Source organism: Miscanthus floridulus, chromosome 5, assembly GCF_019320115.1.
Source record: "Miscanthus floridulus cultivar M001 chromosome 5, ASM1932011v1, whole genome shotgun sequence".
NCBI classification, from domain to species: domain Eukaryota; kingdom Viridiplantae; phylum Streptophyta; class Magnoliopsida; order Poales; family Poaceae; genus Miscanthus; species Miscanthus floridulus.
The window spans coordinates 45432889-45447367 of NC_089584.1; the positions used below are offsets into that span (position 1 = coordinate 45432889).

Below are 14479 nucleotides of genomic sequence, written 5' to 3' on the forward strand. Positions count from 1 at the left end.
GAGGGAGGGGCACTGGGGAAGAGAAGTGCAGGGTGCTCGGGAGGGGCGCTGGGCTGGTTTATTAAGTGGATTTTTGTCCTTTGCCGAGTGTCCCGGATCTGGGCACTCGGCAAAGTTTTTTTATTTTTTTCTCAGAAAAAAAATTATTTTATTTGCCGAGTGTTCTACATCTGGACACTCGGCAAGGTTTTTTTTATATTTTTTTCTCTTTCTTTCCCAGAAAAAAGATTTTATTTCTTTGTCGGGTGTCCTAGATCTAGGCACTCGGCAAAGTTTTTTTTTAATTTTTTTTCTCTTCTTCTTTCTCAGAAAAAAAGATTTTATTTTTTTGTCGAGTGTCCTAGATCTGGGCACTCGGCAAAGTTTTTTTAATTTTTTTCTCTTCTTCTTTTCCAGAAAAAAGATTTTATTTCTTTGCCGAGTGTAAAAAATAAAACACTCGGCAAATCACCTTCTTTGTCGAGTGTTTTTTTTTTTACACTCGACAAACATTCTCTTTGTCGAGTGTTTTTAGCACAGCACACGACAAAGAACTTGTTTGCCGAGTGTCCAAACAAAAATACACTCCACCAACATAAAAACAGTCGGCAAATTTAACTTTTCCGGTAATGAATAGAGATACGTTGGAGCACTTCCCAGCTATATTATGCCTCAAAGATACAGGACCGTCATGCTCTGTGCCGAAGCGATCAGCGAGCGCTAGTCTTAAAGCGATCGAGTTAAACCAGCCGGACTGCCGCTAGATTGATTTAGTTGGCGACCCTGTGCGTGAGCAGCCTAGCACGAAGCTCCGCCGCGTCCACCTCCTTGGCGCCACCCGCCGGGCGGTAGTAGCCGGTGACGGGGTCTGGCACCCACGGGTTCTTCTCCGCTGACACCGAGGCCGCAGCCGCGGTGTTCACCTCTTTGCCCAGCATCATGCGCTTGGCCACCTTCTCCGCGGCCTTCCGCCCGCTGGTCCCCTTCACCACGGCCGCGGCCACGGAGTAGCCCCTCCTGCACCATCGCACGCATCACCAAGACATTACATACAATTCGTTCAGAACGATGTACGGCGCGGGTTCAGAACCATCGCACAGTGCAGCTGTCTGACCTTTGTGCTAGGAGGCTGGCGCAGCTTGACGCAACTCTCTCCATGGAATCGATCAGAAGCTAGTTGAGGACGAAGAAGCGCAGCTTGATGTCTCTATAGATGCTGCAGGGTGGCTTCTTTTATAGAGTGCTAGCGCGCGGGAGAGACACAAACGGGCACGGAAGGGACCAAATGATGATGTCCACGGAATCAAAGGAAGAAGGCTCTTGGAACATGTCCAAGGGGCACATGCCAGATGGCCACAAATCAAAAGCTAGCTGCCTTTGCTTGATACGTGTAGGTTTAGCACTGCGCAGAGAACAAGAGCCGCACGCTTCCTTGTGTCTCCTGACCGGCGCGCGCGGCGCCCTGCCGGCCGGTAGGTCTCGTCTCGGCTAGCATGAGGACGAAGCATCTGGATTCCCGGAGTTTGTGGCTGCCAGGGCGTGATTGGCTGATTGCGACGTTCGTTCGGCTGGGGCGGCGCGCGCGCGGCTGAGTGGAGGCGACAAAGGTTAATAATCATTTGATTTGAGAAGTGGATTATGATGGCGCCCGGCACCGGCCCCGTCTAAGAGCAAGCCTAATAACATAGTCCACTGTGATGATTTTCAGCCCATCTTTCAGCCCACTTAGTGGTTAATTCTTCACAATTAATATTTAGCCCATTTGTCTCTCTCATTGGTGTGTGCGGCTAGTAGCCGCATTTTGCCACAACTAAACTACGGCACGTCGAAACTGCATTTGGTTGCCGACGCGCGTTGGGCATGCCGGAACTGCGACGCCGTTTCCAGTGTAGTTTGCGCCAACTTACGCCAAAAGTTCGGCGCTGGAGATATTCGGCGGCGCCACATCTACGTGCGGCGTGCTGCAGCTACAAGGCGAACAGGCCCTAAGTTTCTCAGCACGTGTGTTGCATAGGACGGAAAAAAAATTATCAATGTCTATCTAGCAACAGGGTGTTTTAGCATCCGGTAACACCCGATTTTTTCCTCTATGGATACAGTTCATCTTCCTCATCTCTTCTCTTCCTCCGGCACAGATCACAAATCATAAGTAACAAATCATAGATCACAAGTAATAATTTTTTTCTATGCAAGGATAGAGACAAAATTTGGTGAGCGGCGCTGGAGTTGGGTAAGAAGAAGCTCACCAGAGATGGGGAAGATGGCGGGCATGGCGGGCGGCGGCGTGGGGACGGGCGCTGGCGCGGCAGCGACACCGGAGCGACGGCAGCACAGGCTCTGCTGGCGGGCGGTTCTGCGGCCAAAAAAATCGTGTGTAACCGGAACCTAAAACACACAGGTGTGATATAGTATTTCTGTGCATATCATTTGCGGCTGAGAGATCTTCGAAGGCAAATTTTTTCATGGTCGATGAGAAACTTGTATCATCATCCTCAGATCCTATTGCCCTGGCCCAATAAAACATCACGTTAAACCTCAAATCTGACAAATATAATCTATGATCTACTATAAGACACGTGCAGAATTCCAAATTCTATTTTCTATTGCTGAACCACTGGAAAATATTCTGATTTGCTTACCTCTTTCAGTAGCGTGCCGTGGTCAATCTGCAGTGCCTGCACAAAGGCCGTGATTGGTAGCTGGCCATCCCGTGCTCTGGATAGCGAGTGTGCTTGGGGAACGTCAGCTCCGGTCTGATTTTGGGGCTCGGGTTTCCACCGGCTGCAGCGAGGTGCACTTGAATCTGCAGGATAAGGGCCAGGACTTCCTCGCTGGCCTGGTGTGACACCGCGCCTGCAAAGCAGGCGGCGAGCAACTTGGCCTTGCTTGTCGATCGTGCGGTGGAGGCCTTTCCGACGCGGTGGAGATCTACTGATCAAGTACGGCAGGCGGCGGGCGACTTGGTGAGGACGAAGGCGAGGGCGTGCCGCTGCGCTGTGGGATTCAGATGCGCCGGCGCCGAGGCTTGTGACAGGGGCTTTCGTTGAGGACGGGGAGGGCGAGTGGCTGGGCTGCATGCGCGTCATTGGGGCGGGCGTGGTGGCGTCGGTGCGGCATCTGAGCGGTTTTTTTTTTGAGCGGGGCCAAGAGGGTAGGGAGCCGCGTAGACGCGCCACACCTTGCACGCTCTCCTCCGCGGCCGCGTTGCCTTGACGCTCCCGCTCGCTGTCGGCGACGTGCTGAGGCAGGTCCGCGGGCCAGAGGGAAGAGGGGAGGCTGAGCTGAGCGGGGCCAAGATGGGAGCCGCGTAGACAAGCCTTACCTTGCACGCTCTCCTCTGCAGCCGCAGCGGCCGCGTCGCCTTGACGCTCCTGCCCGCCGCTGTCGGCGACGTGCTGCCGATGAGTTCACCGCCGCGCAGCCGCTGTTACCAGGACGTCGAGCACGGCAAGCGGTCCTCACCGCGAGCACCTCGAGACGGCCCATCATTTGAGGTAGCTATGGAGTTCGAGACGTGGACGGAGGCAGTTGCAGCTCGTTCCTGACGCGGAATTGAACTCTGCTTCGTTTCGTTGTGACCGGAGAGGAGGAGCGGGGCCATGATTTGCGCCCCGTTCGTTTGGGCTCGTTACGAATAGTATTTTTCTCTCACAACCAATCAGCCAACGGTACTTTTAGCATGGCTTATCAGCCAGTTGTAGAGATACCAGAAGTATGAGACGTGTGGGTTTGCCACGAACGCAGATCAAGCAGACCAACCAGAAACAGGATGAGAACCACAGAAGCAAGTAGGAGTTGGACACAACACAAATGATCGAGATCAGGAGGGAGACCAAATCCGTGGCAGGCAACTTGAGTTGGGACAGGATTTATTCGTGACGAGCCAACTTGTCCATATGTTTTTGACCAAAATCCTGAGGTGACCGATGATTTATCAAAGCCTAATTAAGTACTGCAGCCAAGTATTTACATCCGTCCTAGATGCAATTCTAGCATGATGATACTGAGTCAAACCATTTCAGATTTTATATTAAAGTAGTATGTATATTTACCATTCTGCGCACAGCATCGCCGTCACGGACCTACATGAACGAGCTAGAAGCCGTGAAACGGTGAACGCCGGCCGACAAGCATCGCATACATGCAGTGCAGGTCGCTCCATAATCCATTCGGTGACGACGCCAAACGTTCGGTAGCCACTATTATACACACCATGCTGATGCTGCCGAGTGCCGAATTTTCTATTCATGGCTCATGGGCACCATGATTCAAGAGAGTAGCTAGCTAGCTGCCTTTAATTGTTAGGTCAGGTCTTCTTTACTGTTTGATCATACGAATCATGTGGTGTGCCAAAACACCAGACAGTTGCCAGTGCTATATATTAGTTATGATGTTTGTTCTCAACACTAAAATAATGTGGAGGATTGTAGAAATGGAGCTTGCCTAACGTATGGATCGGTTTGGATTGGACATGTACTCTCTCTATTCTGAAATATAAAGTATATATTACAGCATTCAAAATTTATTCTAAATTATAAGGGTATTCTAGGTGAATTAACATCCTCAAAGGTCCAATCGCATACATACCAGCCATTTTATAGTTAAGAGGGTTGCATACGCCATTTGTATTACTTCATAATTTGTTCTAAAATTTCTTGACCTTATATTTTAGGAATGAGGGAGTATACTCGAAATAGGTGCAAATGGAAGGACATGCATGTCAGCTGCTATATACGTTGTCATGGTCGATCGAACTGGAGTTTAATATAGACATGACACGTGGATAAATGAAGCTCCCAATATTCTTGTTATCAGGGACATGTATTCGAAATGTACTCCACCGCTGCTTTTGATACGAAAAGCTATGGCCTCTGAGCAAATGGGCAAAAGCAGATATATATAAGTGCTCTGCAAGGCCGCTTGAGCAGCCGTATAGATATCTATGTGAATTATGCACTACATAAAAATGATACGTTGAAAGAGAGAGATGGACAAGGCCAAGCCACACATGAAAGCAAATTTGCTTACTCCCTCCGTCCAAAAAAAAAAATACAATTCTAACACAGCGTCATGACTTAGTATCCTAAGTTTAATCAATTATAGATAAATAAATATCAATATTTATGATATCAAATAAATATTATTAGATTAATTATGAAATATATTTTCATAATAAATTATTTTGGAGCTGTAAATGTGACTAATATTCACTGGTAATTTGATAAACATGAATCACTTTTGCTGACACGTAACCCGTAGTTGTATTCTTTTCTAGACAGAGGAAAGGGAATACTATCTATGCTTTTATACAGAGTTGGCAGGACCGATCTGGACATGCACATATATATGTCGCTTTGAATTCACGAAAACAAACTTGTGGACTTCAACCGTCTCTGCCCAATATTTTCCTTGTAGGCAAATACTCCCTCCATTCCAAATTACAAGTGACTTTCACTTTTTTTAATATACATAGACTAGGTAGTGTGTCCATGTGTTGCTACAGGACAACTAAATTTTTGTACTAAAAACACATGGATCGCACGATAAGATAACAATATTATAAAATTAAATACCAACGTTAAAGTTATAGTTAATCAAAAAAGCAAAGTTTGTGAAATTAATAGTCACGAAGAGCGTGGCGTCACAGGCTTACAAACTCTACTTTATAGACCTTTCTGTGTGCGCCTAAGATAATGTTTTATAACTGCAGGAAGAAATCTCCAATACCATTTCTTTCATGCGTCAATAAATCCACGAATAAATTCCGTCGCATCTCCATACCATCCTATACACATGCTCGAGTATATATATATGCAAATATCATTGCATGTCACATGGGTAATACTGCGTGTCTTGAAAAAATCTCTCACAAAACCTTAAAACAAAGTATGTTATACTCGTCATATAAATATTTGTGGCTTTTGAACTATTCCACGCAGACATATACTGTAGAATAAGGTATCCACTTGAGTGTCTGTGGCAAGATTCATCATCAGCAATATATAGAAATAGTTAAATCATAGGTATTATTATTGCAAGCGACCGATGGCTCTAAGTTAGTTATCCATCTATGTCATCTGCAATGTTTTTTCAAGGATGAATTTCCATTTGAATGTATCCTCGTTCTATCACTGCAGCCATGTCCTGCAAGTTAAATCCAAAAGCTTGCCTAGGATACATCAACACTGGTGTGTTTTTACACCACTTTTCAACAGGTGTAGAGTCAACCATGATAAACGTCTTCTTCTGCTAGTCGAAAACATGAAGCATATATTTTCGAATGTGTAACTATGGCAAAAGAAACCACAAACATGGCAGCGATTAGAATAGTATACAAGAAATAAGTAATAAAAGCTCGTGTGTTGCAATAGAATAAAATGACACGTGTTGTACTGTTACCAAAATATTTTTTTTCCTTTTTGGCTTACCTGATCAACACTTTTTTAGCTTATGTGAGATCACATTCTTATTTCCTTTCGGCATTCTCCGTTATCAACGGCTGTCTTCCTAAGGCCAATTTTTCAGGGAAAGAAGAAAAACGGATACATCAAGGTATCTGTGCCTATGCATCCCTACGAGCACCAGTTGGGTGAATCAACTCATCAGTATCAAGGTGAATGATCCAATCCATCCCAGCATCATGTGACAATCAAACAGGGCTAATAAATCTCACGACTAAATACAAGGCCTTTTCAAAGTAAAAATGACAGCTAATAAAATGACTCCATAATAACCAAGAACTAAATTAAGAAACTCTTTTTAAGAAATCTAAGACAAAATTGAAACATTTATACGGTCATAGTGTAGACAAGTAAATTAGCATATTTTCTACAGCCTGCTACTGCTAAGAAGATGGCAAACAGCACGAAATCCGGGTGCTCATCAGAGATGGACCCAGAAAAGCACCCATAATTTCGCAAAAAAACACAAATATCAGAGTTAGTAGTAGAATTAATACGTACATAGTCTTGTGATTAGACCAGATCGAAATACAAATTGCCAAATAGATTAAGCTAGGGTTTGTCTGGTTCTCAGCTTGGCATAGCAGGAAGGGAGGAGAAAGGGTGCTTACTTCAACCATACCGCCAAGGGAGCTCGCGCTATTGGGGAATCTCGTGCCGCTGCTTGGAGGAGCTCGCGCCGCCGTCGGAGATCTCGGGCCGCCGTTTGGGGGAGCTCGCGCTGTTGCTGGGGGATCTCGCTACACCGCTTGGGGAGCTCATGCCACCGGTGTTGGGGTGCTCATAGGAGCTTGACAGAGCTCGGGTGCTATGGGGCAGGGCGCGGTGGTTCCGAGCACGGCAGGGAACGACATCGGCCCAGCTCTATGTGTAGTGGAAGCGGTGGCCCGGACGACTGCTGGGGTCGCCAGATCGGGGAGGACGCCCGCCGGCCGCTAGACATCAGAGACAGTCACGTGGATAGTCAGCGCGCGATGGTGGCCTGGCCGTGGACCTTCAGGATGGGACCCGCCCGCGTGGGGATGAGGGAGGAGGGCCATCAGGACCCGCTCGCGCTGACGCACCACCCGTGGGGGTGCCGCTGCCCTGTGCTCGCCGCCGCGAGCCTCGGGAGAGAGAGGGAGGGGTGGAGATCCGGGGGAGAAGGGAAGGAACATCTGCAACTCCGACCACCAGATCCGCCCATCGTCGACGAGCCAGAGTAGGCCACCGGAGCTGGAGGGCTGCGCGGCGCGGGCGTGGGCGTGCGTGGCCGTGCGAGGGGCGAGGGCGACAGTGGTGCGGGGATGGGGATGGGGAGCGGCACGCGCCGCGGCGGCCCATGGGATCCAGCGGGTCGCACGGTGGGTGGGGGCGGTGATTGTTGCGTTTTAGCGATTCACGCGTGGACGGGAGGCGGGGATCGCAGGCATGGGCAGACGGACGAACCAAAACAAATATCGCACAAAAAATATTCATTCTTTGTTCTTTTTAGTTGTAGGAGATTTGCTATGTGTCTAGAGATATGTTATATCTAGATATATAGTAAAATTGATAAGCGACTTATAGTTTGGAACAAATGAAGTTCCCTTTAAGAGCCAAATTAAACTCTAGTATGTCTTTAATCACTGCATATTTTATTTACCTTTTGGAATTAGTGCATCCAAGTCAAAAGGAAAGCAATTCGTGGTGAATAGATGAATGAGGACGATTCGGTCACGAACACAGTTGAAACGTATCGAGAAAGATTCAGTCATCGATCGATTAGTTTGGCTTATGTCAGGATATCTTGCACACAGTTGCATTTAAAATCGAGCTCCGGGATTTCCAGACATGGATGTGAAAAAACAAACGCTTTATTACGCTATATATCTTATCGAGGTGTTTTACAATGGTTGAGAAAGTAAACCTCTAGGTACCTTTATTTTTCCTATTTTCTACTAAATTCATTCCAAATTATAGTTCGTTTGACTTTTTTATTCTAAATTTGACAACTCGTCTTATTAGAAAATTTGTGCCAAGTATCACTTATTTTGTTGCGGCTTACTTTATTACCAAAAGTTCTTCAATAATGATTTAAGTTTAACTATGTTTGTATAAATTTTTTAAATAAGACGAGCGGTGAGGTCAAAAAGTCAAACGAATTATAATTTGAAACGGATGAAGTAGCTAACTAATTGAAAACAATTAATATAATTTGTAATATTGAGGGTATATTCGTCACCGAGGTTATGTCCTTCGCGTGAGGAGGAGCGACGCCATGGCTGTCGTCAGGAGCTCGATGTACAGCGCCATCGTCGGTCCTCAATGCATGGCCCCCGTCCGTGGCCGAGGCCACGTACGCTGCGACGACCGTGCAGGCCATGGAGGGCCAGGTACCCCACCGGCTCGATGCCGCGCGCTGCTGCTGCTGGTGCTGGGTCGTCATCGTACGGCGCGGAGAGATTGGAGAGCGCGAGAGCCGCGTGGCAGGACGCCAGGACCAGGAGTGCATTGGTGACCGTGGAGCGCTTCGTTTCTTGGCCCATGGTATTCTTGATGGATCACGAGACGAGCATCATCGTTGCCTGGACGGCGCTGGCGCTAGTTCTGCGGCAGGGAACTGGGAGGTGAGCGGCGACATGCAGTTCTGCGGCATGGACCGGCAGCGCATCAGAAGGAGAGCTTTCTTGGGTAGCGTCGTGGTGGCCGACAACATGAGCTGCACATCCAGCCCGTTCTCATCGTCTCACCATGGCAGCCGGCATCGAAGACCCGGACGCTGGAGGTGGACACGCTTGCCGTACTGGTGCGGCAGCACGCCAGCACCTGCGGCGGCGGCGCAATTCGCGAGTGGAGAAAGCTCGTGAACGGGTGGAGTAGAGATGCTAGAATTACCAATTTACACGTAATCAAAAAAAATATATAAACAATAAATCTGGATCCACATGTTTTGTTACTTGCTCCATCTAATTTTGGTTCTATCTCCACCTATTTAGTATATTTAGGTACTTTTATGTTGGTACCTCCTATTTTTTACACCATCAGATCTCGTCCAATGGATGACTCATGTTTTTTTTTCCCGACAATTATAAAATTTCTCATATCTTATTCATGGTACGTGTCCTTCGTATCATCGTACACGGAAATTTTGACATGGGCCATTAGGAATAAGCAAAGTCAAATCATGAATATGTCTAAGTGCTTGGCATCTATCCTGTTCTATCTTATTGCCAAGAACTAGAACGTGAAAGTCAGATAACATAGTTGGAGGTACAGTACAAAATTCAGTTGCATGTGACCAGGTTATTTCTCCACAAAAGGCTTGGCTTATGGCCCACAAATATACAAGGTTATACTAAATTCTGGTGGACAGAATATTTGCATCCGACAAAAGATGGCTCTAGGAAATAATATTTTTAGGCTATATATGATACCCCGGTGGTCAAGGGGACTCACCAAGTGGCAGAAGGGCACCATCTGAACATAGGAACTGAACAGGGAATAATTGGTGAACAAAATGATAATATGGATCATGTGCTAGGTTTCTATAAGAACCTATTTGGGGACACAGGGACAAGTCACAAATCTTTTAAGGCCCTGTTCGCGTGCCTTTAAACACGGCTTGATCCGCTTCTTTTTTCATTCGGAACAGCGTTTTCCTCTCACAAATTCCTTCAGATTCATCAAGATTCCTCCAAAATTCCTCCAAGCGAACGGGGTTAATCAAATATTTTGAGTAACAGGAAGTTTACAAAGCCATCTTTGAGATGGGATCAGATTCTCCACCTGCCACAAATGGATCTGAACATTTTTGGGTCCTCGGTGGGGTGAGTGCATGATGTGCATGCAGGGGATGAAAACGGATCGGATATCACCGATATTACATTTGTTTTCATATTTCTGTTCGGATTCGGATTCGAATACGTATAGTGTCAACTATGTCGGATAGGATACGATTGGATATCGACATCATAAATATGCGATTTGAGTATTCGGATACGGATACGGTATCGGATGTTGGATATCCGGACTCGGATACGGACAGATCTCAGCCCCTCTAAACGGATTCGGTTTCGAATACGGTCGGAAAATATCTGTACCGTTTTCATCCCACTGCATGGGATGTGAAAGAGTTTGATGACGCGGCAGCATGAGAAGCTAGAGAAATCCTGCAGTGGGGTTCTCCTCTATTTAGGTATAGAAGAGTAGAAGATTAGTCAATGTTCATTTCCTTGAATTTGTTTTATTTACATCAGCAGCTTTCAGTTCAATGAAATCAGGTCACGATGATGGTCCACGGCTCCTCGCATGCCTCAGCCATCAGTGCCACCAGATTATATCGTCGTATGTTCAACAATTTATACCACTGGTCCCAGTGACTCAGAGCAAGTGGAAAACAAAACCATAGAGGCCGTGGCCCTGCATAAATAAAAACGGCAGCACTAGCGCCCGGACATCCGAATGGACGCCCTAGCCTGCTCTGTTTCCCGCACGTAGTGAGCGGCCACCGCGGACCTCAGCTAGCTGCAGGGCCACCACATGGGCATCGCGCCGCCGTCGCCCCACCCAAGGCCACCACCTCCGCGGGCGCCCATGCGCTAGTCAAGTATGGTTTCCCGGCAGAGCTCGAACTGCCACGGTAAGGAGATGGAGGGAAGGGAAGGGAAGGGAAGGGAGGGGAGGGAGAAGAGAGGGCAAGGCAATCCACGCAAGGAAGGTCGTTGTACCGCCAATCACAGCGCCATTGCGGCATGTGCAAACATCAGAGTCAAAGAAAAACATGTGCAACGTCAGATCTATTTTTGAAATATCCAGATGAAACATTTGCAAAATACATATGAAATAGATGAAACACTTAAAACATGTGCTCAAAACATGCATGTATAGCCATTGCAACACCAAGATCTACTTTGAAACATTAAGATGAAATATTTGCAACATATGTCTGAAACACCTGAAACACTTGAAACATAGGCTTGCAACATGCGTATATTGTCTTTGCAACATATGCAAAATTCCAGATCTATTGTAGCATGTCTAGATGAAATGCTTAAAATATAAGTCACGAAACGACTAAAACACTTGAAACACAACGTTCGCCACGCGACCACAGCCTACCCGATGGGGACTGGAGTGGCAACATAGGAGAAGGAGGCCGAGGAGGCCTAGCCCAGCAGGAGGCTAAGGAAGGCCACCGCCCAGAGGAGCCCACGAGGAGCACCATCTCCTAGGACGCACCCCACACCGTGGGCTGCTCCCGCACGTACCCCATCGGAGCCTACCGGCCAGGCAGCGACGGCGTCAGTGCCTATGTAGGTGGGGGTGAGGGAGGAGATGGGGCGCGCGGCACGGGATGGGGGAGCCAAGCGTCATGGGCGGAGCGCGCGGCTCGGGCTGGAGCGAACGGCATATGAAGGCAGTGGGCTGGGACGCTAGGTTAGCTATAGGTCGAGATAGAAAAGAGGCCGATTTGGATCATGTGGTAGGTTTCTATAAGAACCTATTTGGGGACACTGGGACAAGTTACAAAGCTTTCTAAAAAGTAACTTCTGGAATGACAATCAAATCTTCCTAGAAGAGAGTAAAAAAAAGGTTTAATCAAATATTTTGAGTAACATGAAGTTGACAAAGCCATCTTTGAGATGGGATCAGATTCTCCACCTGACACAAATGGATCTGAACATGTTTGGGTCCTCGGTGGGGTGAGTGCATGATGTGCATGGGATGTGAAAGAGTTTGATGACGTGGCAGCATGAGAAGCTAGAGAAATCCTGCAGTCGGGTTCTCCTCTATTTAGGTATAGAAGAATAGAAGATTAGTCAATGTTCATTGCCTTGAATTTGTTTTTTTTTACATGTGCAGCTTTCAGTTCAATGAAATCAGGTCACGATGATGGTCCACGGCTCCTCCCATGCCTCAGCCATCACTGCCACCAGATTATATCGTCGTATGTTCAACAATTTATACCACTGGTCTCAGTGACTCAGAGCAAGTGGAAAACAAAACCATAGAGGCCGCGGCCCTGCATAAATAAAAACGGCAGCACTAGCGCCCGGACATCCGGACGGACGCCCTAGCCTGCTCTGTTTCCCGCACGTAGTGAGCGGCCGCCGCGGACCTCAGCTCGCTGCGGGGCACCACATGGGCATCGCGCTGCCGTCGCCCCACCCGAGGCCACCACCTCCGCGGGCGCCCGCGCGCTAGTCAAATATGGTTTCCCCGCGGAGCTCGAAGTGCCACGGTAAGGAGATGGAGGGAAGGGAAGGGAAGGGAAGGGAAGGGAGGGGAGGGAGATGAGAGGGCAAGGCAATCCGCGCGAGGAAGGTCGCTGTACCACCAACCACAGCGCCATTGCGGCATGTGCAAACAGCCGAGTCAAAAAAAAACATGTGCAACGCCAGATCTATTTTTGAAATATCAGATGAAACATTTGCAAAATACATATGAAATAGATGAAACACTTGAAACATGCACTCGAAACATGCATGTATAGCCATTGCAACACCAAGATCTACTTTGAAACATTTAAATGAAACATTTGCAACATAAGTCTGAAACACCTGAAATACTTGAAACATAGGCTTGCAACATGCGTATATTGTCTTTGCAACATATGCAAAATCCCAAATCTATTGTAGCACGTCCAAATGAAACACTTGAAGCATAAGTCCTGAAACGTCTGAAACACTTGGAACACAGCATTCGTCATGCGGCCACAGCCTACCCGGTGAGGACTGGAGTGGCAACAACGGAGGAGGAGACCGAGGAGGCCTAGCTGAGCAGGAGGCTGAGGAGGGCCACCGCCCAGAGGGGCCCGCGAGAAGCGCCATCTCCTAGGCCGCACCCCACGCCATGGGCTGCTCCAGCACGTACCCCATCGGAGCCTACCGGCCAGGCAGCGACGGCGTTGGGACACACACATGGCAGTGCCTATGTAGGTGGGGGTGAGGGAGGAGATGGGGCGCGCGGCACAGGATGGGCGAGCCAAGCGTCATGGGCGGAGCGTGCGGCTCAGGCTGGAGCGAAGGACATATGAAGGCAATGGGCTGGGACGCTAGGTTAGCTATGGGCCGGGATAGAAAAGAGGCCGATTTGAATCATGTGGTAGGTATCTATAAGAACCTATTTGGGGACACCGGGACAAGTCACAAATCTTTCTAAAAAGTATCTTATGGAATGACAATCAAATCCTCCTAGAACAGAGTAAAAAAGGTTTAATCAAATCTTTTGAGTAGCAGGAAGTTTACAAAGCCATCTTTGAGATGGGATCAGATTCTCCACCTGACACAAATGGATATGGGGTCACTTGCTTCAAGTTCTGAGAGACCATTAAACCTGATTACATGCACATATTCTAGGCTTTTCACCAGGGATGTATTAACATCAAACGGCTAAATTTTCAAGTCATTACTTTAGTTGCCGAGATCAAGGAGGCTAATACAATTAAGAAGTATAGGTCAATCTGTTTACTCTCAATGTTGACTGGTTTCATTCACTCAAGTTCTGACAAATAGACTTATTACAGAAGTCGCCAAAAAGGTTATTGGGGCTAACCATACAGGATTTGTCAATGGTAGGAATATTTCTAGAAGGGGTTGTAGTCCTTCCTGAGGTAATGCATGAATTGAGGAGAACAAGAGACAAGGATCTTATTTTCAAAATAGATTTTGAGAAGGTATATGACAAGATCAAATCGAATTTCCTCAAAGTGGTTCGGGAGAGAAAGGGTTTCGCAGATCATTGGACTTAGTGGGTGATGCAGACTGTTAAAAGGGAAGGGACTGTGTAAATGTCGCACATAGCAAATTAGAGGGGTAGCACATAGGACGACGACACTGTGGTGTACTAGCATTTAATTAGTTGTAGACTCTTCGTCCAGGTCAACGTAAAGCTATTCATACAGAAGAGATAAACATCAGCACAGTACAGGATTAAAAAAATCAGACATACATTCAGCTTCTGAAGTTAACTGCACGGATCAAGCTGAAATATATGAAACAACTGAAAATTAACCATGAACCTTGCAATGTTCTGTTCTGTCCTTGTGGACTGATGTAGCCAAGAAGGTCGTGGCCAGA

At 47.3% G+C, this 14479-nt stretch overlaps 1 protein-coding gene across 1 annotated transcript; it reads right to left on the reverse strand.

Moving 5' to 3' along the window:
* Positions 1-609: 609 nt before the first annotated feature.
* Positions 610-3501, reverse strand: LOC136452098 (late embryogenesis abundant protein Lea5-D-like). The gene is made up of 3 exons (XM_066452740.1): positions 2619-3501; positions 1094-2486; positions 610-996 (listed from the first exon to the last, which is right to left on the reverse strand). The coding sequence occupies exons 2-3, from the start codon at positions 1135-1137 to the stop codon at positions 750-752; spliced, it is 291 nt and encodes a 96-aa protein (XP_066308837.1). The 5' UTR covers positions 1138-2486; positions 2619-3501; the 3' UTR covers positions 610-749.
* Positions 3502-14479: the final 10978 nt, after the last annotated feature.

What these genes read in the sequence shown, in the direction of transcription:
- LOC136452098 (XM_066452740.1), bottom strand. Translation starts at nt 1,137, where the DNA reads ATGGAGAGAGTTGCGTCAAGCTGCGCCAGCCTCCTAGCACAAAG. An exon ending in GCCAGCCTCCTAGCACAAAG is followed by an intron (nt 997 to 1,093) that starts GTCAGACAGCTG and finishes GCGATGGTGCAG; the next exon opens with GAGGGGCTACTCCGTGGCCG.